This window comes from Eschscholzia californica, unplaced genomic scaffold (genome assembly GCF_041429995.1).
Source record: "Eschscholzia californica isolate CP2 unplaced genomic scaffold, dmEscCali1.0.p SCAF_4, whole genome shotgun sequence".
Lineage (NCBI taxonomy): Eukaryota > Viridiplantae > Streptophyta > Magnoliopsida > Ranunculales > Papaveraceae > Eschscholzia > Eschscholzia californica.
Genome location: NW_028238461.1, coordinates 18,184,752 through 18,190,503, shown reverse-complemented (window position 1 = coordinate 18,190,503; position 5,752 = coordinate 18,184,752). Strand labels below are relative to the sequence as shown.

The 5,752-nt window shown below is 37.7% G+C and overlaps 1 protein-coding gene across 1 annotated transcript; it reads left to right on the top strand.

The window, feature by feature from the left end:
• Nucleotides 1–2,833: 2,833 nt before the first annotated feature.
• On the top strand, nucleotides 2,834–3,742 carry LOC147543362 (agamous-like MADS-box protein AGL80). Its single transcript, XM_086635424.1, has one exon. It carries the CDS (start codon nucleotides 2,834–2,836, stop codon nucleotides 3,740–3,742), a length of 909 nt encoding a protein of 302 aa, XP_086491550.1.
• Nucleotides 3,743–5,752: the final 2,010 nt, after the last annotated feature.

Genomic DNA, 5,752 nt, shown 5'->3' with positions numbered 1-5,752 from the left:
AGCTTACTCGCACAACTGAGCAGTCTCAACAAATGATCACTGACGTGCAGTCTAAACCTTACACAGAGTGGAGAGAATTTTCCTATACTAGAGGTCAATCGTCGTCTCAAGGATTAACATACGGAGGCAATGGTTATGTATATTCGGGTGTCCGCTTGCACGCTGGAAGTGCAACAAAGAGCCACCTCGGTTTCCAAAATGGGGCAGACTGTGCTTATCTGCAAGCCAAGGCTAAGCAAAGTTAAGTGCCCTTCCGTGAGAATGATCCTGTGATTGTAAAAGGTTATACTGCTGAGTTGTCGGATCATCGAGAGATTTATCCAAGTGGAGAGTTAGGCTCTGATGATGAAGAAGAGAGGGTTGCCTATGAAGCTAACAAGGCTGCAGATGAGGCCGTTATCAGAGACGAAAACAATGATACAGTTCCGATACTAGTAGTGCTTAGGTCCTTTAACAGTACTTCCGCATTTTTGTATCCAAACTCCATCTTAGTTATGAATATAAACCTTTATTTAGTGATGTCTTTTCTTTTAAAGCCACACATGCTCCACGTCACCCGAAAAAAAAAACACGTGATGTTCAAAGAACGCCACACGTGAGGGAGCCTGTGATAATAGTCCCACATGGGAGAAGGGGTAACTAGCAACCAAAAATATAATCTATGGGTCTTGTCCACTCATTGCCAATTGGTTTTGAGTTGGATGACCGCAAACTTAACAGATGCAGACCTAACTTTTACATGGCCACTTACAAGTGGATTAGTTTACACAACCTTCCGACCACCCTTAGGCTCCAGTGTCATTTCTCTAATACCACCTTTGTTGAAAGTGTTTTGAATATTGGTTTGATACCTAACCCAGTTTACGACCCACCAACTCACTTACAAGGATTTTGGACCCGTTAGCGGAGCTGATTACTGAGACATGGCTGGTATGCGAGAAGGGCTCTGGGACAGATTTGATCTCTGATACAAAGCTGGAATGCGGAGCTGTGCTTATATTGGTTATTAGTGTTAGCTTATCCATGTGTATTTCGGATTTAGAAAGAGAGATTCGGTGAGGCGGTGGGATTAGGGTTTTAGTGGCTATATAAACTAAAACACTAGGAGATATCTGGGTCAAATTCTCACGAATATCTTATTTAACTTGTTTGCTTATCATAGTGGAAATCATCGCGCCATTGTCGTCGTGGATTAGGTCTCACCAACCGAACCACGTAAATTTCTTGTGTTCTGTGTGATTGTTCTTTATTTCCTATTGCTTTTCTCGGATTACTTTCTTTTGTCATAACAACCTTTTTGTGAACTATCCCCAATGACCTGGTATTGCTTTTCTCGGTTATCCGGTACCAGTGGCTAAACCTTTTCTTTCATGTAACGCCTCCTACCTATATTCCACCATGTTGACACTCGCACAAGGAATGGAGGACTAAGTGTGGGATCTAAATGTGAGAAGGGTGTCTAAGTTACCCTACGGGCGAGTGGCATGTATAGAAGAACTTAGTCCCTCGTCTCTTAGGTGAGTGCCCAGACTATGGCTATAGGTGCAACACGAGTATCAGGTGGACTTGGGAGAGCTCCCATCAGGAACAAAACTCTAGCCGAACGGTGGCCGCTAGTTAGGGACAAAATTTAATATCAGAATTAGGAAGTTATGGAGTGAAGGCCTTAAAAGATTTTTTTTTTTGTTGAAATATAACAAGAACTAAACAACTAAATTCATACAGAAATCTGATAGATCGTTCCAAATCTTCTTTTGGCGATGTTGTCTCCCCCATTTTGCTAATGCATCTGCTATGGAGTTATGGCCTTAAAAGATCTTACAAGAAGATAAAACTTTAGATGGAAACCCATGTGAATTGAACACCCAATATTTTTGGGAACCGAATAAAGTGACTTTGTATCTATTTGCAATACCATCTCTCTCACTAAGACACTAACTATGTATTCTCATATTTTTCTTGTACTTTTTCCTCTTAATGTATTTTAGTTAAGGTCTCTCAGTGTAAAGACTTGACATTTATTTCATTTAGATTTGTTTTTTAAATTGAATTTTATTTTAAACAAATACGTCTAAATTTTTTCCAAAAACTATATATTTTATCATATAACAACTAATAGTATCCAAATCAATTTTTGTCATTTAAACAAATTATTGGCTAATACATAAATATGAGTGATCATACTACATATCTAGTTTTAATTATAATATAAATCCAATCAAATCAAGGTGTAATGAATACCATAAGGCCAGCCAATGCCATTTTTGTTCTCTGAGCTGTTGACATCAAGCTATATGCATGTCATCATCATTCTACATTGCAACTTTAGAAATATCCAGGCACATATATTATGTCTTAATTTCTAGATCTTAAGGCTAAGATTTTCAAACATATTTTTAGCATCTGAAATCACAGATTAACAGGAGATCCACTTAGAAATAGATTCTTAATTGATGCACTTAAGTTGACCAGCCTAGCTTACCAGATAAAGGAATGAAAAAAATGAATTCTTTCTTGCAGAATATATCAAAATCCCCCTAAAGATGAGTCTTTCTAAACTCAGAGGTTTGTATGACATGAATCTTAATAGTTTGCGTCATTTGTTGGTTGGATGAAGCAGTCGGAGATTTTACGCATTAAGATTTGCTTGCTGTGCTATTCTAGAATTTAATATACCGTGACAATAATCTCTCAACAATAAAGTATATTCTTAAACAGGAGAAATCTGTGATTCTATGATTGTAATTTCTTATTTTGTTCCAGGATTAGCTTCTATATAAATGTATATACATTGCTTGTACTGCTATTCCCATCAACATATTCATCATTAGCAATGGCAAGGAAGAAGGTGAAGTTGGAAAGAATTCCGAATGAATCCGCAAGGAGAGCAACCTTCAAGAAGAGGAAGAAAGGGCTAATGAAGAAGGTAAGTGAACTCAGTACCCTTTGTGGTGTTAATGCCTGTGCTATTGTCTACAGTCCTTATAGTTCCCAACCAGAAGTCTGGCCTCCTTCGGCTTTGGATGCTCACCGAGTACTAACGAGGTTCAAGAGTTTGCCAGATATGGAACAAAGCAAGAAAATGATGAACCAAGAAGGGTTCCTTAGGCAAAGATTGGCCAAACTAAAGGACCAACTCAAGAAACAGCAGAGAGAGAATAGGGAGCTCATGACTGTTCATCTCATGTTCCAAGCTTTGACAGGTAAGAAGAATTTGACTGAATTAGGTATTGGTGATTTGAATGAGTTAGCTTGGATGCTTGAGAAGAGGATGAAAGGTATTACTGAGAGGGTTGACAATCTTAAGAAGGAGCAGCAGCAGCAGCATTACCATCCGCAACTGAAGCCGCAACTGCAGCCCCAACTGCAGCCGCAACTGCAGCCCCAACTGCAGCCGCAACAGCAACAACAAAAGACTGTTACTTCTAGTACTACTTCCACTGTAGTTACTGGTGATCAATATCATCATCAATATCAAAAGAATCATTGTTATCAAGATGCTAAAATAATGGAAGGTCTTGATGTGACAATGGAAGCTATTAAGAGACAACCGTGGTTCATGGATGTCATGAACCCAACTCCATCATCACTTCATAATGTAATGACACAGCAAGTACACCACCAACAAAACTACACGGATAATAGTCCTAATTCAACTGAACATAACGATCACATTGTGCCTATGATGCCATCTCTCTTTGGGGATAATACTAGTTCATGGTCAACTGCTTTCTTTCCTTGAACCTAATATTTCATTATATATCTAAGAACTATCACATTAGGTTTCTTGAGTTTATGTAATACAATGGTGTTTTCTGTCAAGTGCTTTGGATCTTCGATGGGTAATGCTTATTCTGTTTCTTTAAGAGTGAATTATTGTTTTCTCTGTTCTTTCTCAATTGTGATGTTTAATTGTCAAAGAAAAACTGAAATTTATTAAAGAAGAGAGATTTAATGTTCTATGATACAGCCAATTCCACCCAATAATATGTAATAGACTACAGTATCTTAGTTGTTGATTACAAAGATACCGAAAATATACAGTTTTATTGTTTGTCAATTACTAAAAGATGGTGATGAACAGTTTTTGGGTGAGCAAAACCTTAATACCTTACACCTCAAAATCTCCAATGTATATTTCCATTCACAAATCACAATATATTGTACATCAGATAAAGTTTACAATAGAGAACCAAATATAGAAAGAGATAAAAGAAGGAAAAGAAAGAGAGATCTAACTTATATTAGTAAACGGACTTGGTGCATGTTTTCTAGTCCATCTCGTGTAGGACTCTCAATTCTTAGTTGAGAGTCCTACCGTTATTACCCTCTCGCAAATTGAAAGAATTGAAGTCGAAGGTTCAATTTGGACATGGCTCCACGAAATGAGCATGAGAAAACTTTTTGGTGAGGATATCTGCCAACTGCTCTTTGGAGGGAACATAGCGATTCAGAGACCCCACATCAGCATTTCTTGAACAAATGATAGTCTAAAAGCAAAGTGCTTAGGCCTACCGCGAAAAACCTAGTTAATGTTGCCATTAAAATGACACTCTTATCATCACATATGATTCGTCGAGGATCAGATAACTGAATACCAAGCTCCAAAAGAAATAAACTTATTCAAGTGACATCGACAAAAGTAGTAGGCAAGCGAACAACACTCTACCTAAAAAATGGTCTAGCGCTCCAAGCTAATAGGTTGGTGAAGGAGATGTCATTCGACCAAAGTGGCAATGCGAGAAATTTGTCGGATAAGACAATTGATGAAGAAGATCATCAAGTCCAGACAATTTAGGGATCGTAATGTTTAGCTAGAAACCAATTACGATCGTCAAATCACGGGGTGATTCTAGGCTAACTTCGCCCAGATCCTACATCGGGTTACACCAAAGAGTGTCGATTTGATCACCAGATGATTAGATTCATAGCGAAATTAGCAAAACTGGGTTATCCTTATAGCCAAGAAACGGCTATCGACACTATATATCCTTCATTCTCTTCATAGTGGTTTCAATCAATTCAAGATGAATTACAATATGAATGGATGAAATAAGACCTTAGAGGAGCTTCATGTGATGCTTCAGACAACAGAACAAAATGTAGCAATAGTGGAACCAAAGAAAGAAGTTCTTATGGTTCAGAAGGACAAAGGGATCAAGAAGGGTGAAAAACAGAAGAAGAAACTTGCGTCAAAGGAAAAGGCAAAAGAGTTACTAGAACCAAAGACAAAGGTCCTCCTTTTGACACCAAGTGTTTCTAGTGTGATGGCAAAGGCCACTGAAAGAGAAACTACCCTAAGTTCTTGGAGGACAAGAAGAACGGAATAGTGATTTCCGGTTCAGGTATAAACATTGGATGTTAATTTAACAAATATTGCAAATTCCCATTTAGGTATGAGATACCTAATGCTCTTATCATTGTAAATGTACATGAGCGACTGAGAACTAAGTAATTGACTAAAGGAGATAAGATTCAAGAGGGAGCAGAAGCCATACTTGCTAAGGATGCTGAAAGGAATCGAAGTCTTCTTTAGGGACTAATCTAGATTAAGTTTTATTTTTCTAGTAGACATCATCTCTGTACTAAGTATTATGGAGAATCGATAAAGAATTTTAGTTATATATTAATATGTTTAAAAGTGTCATATTAAGAAATTATACCGACAGATTCTACAACCTGGTTAAAACTGTAAAAGAGACACATTGACAAATCGAATGATCTAGAATCATAAGATACACGTGACTCACAA

What these genes read in the sequence shown, in the direction of transcription:
- LOC147543362 (XM_086635424.1), top strand. Translation starts at nt 2,834, where the DNA reads ATGGCAAGGAAGAAGGTGAAGTTGGAAAGAATTCCGAATGAATCCGCA.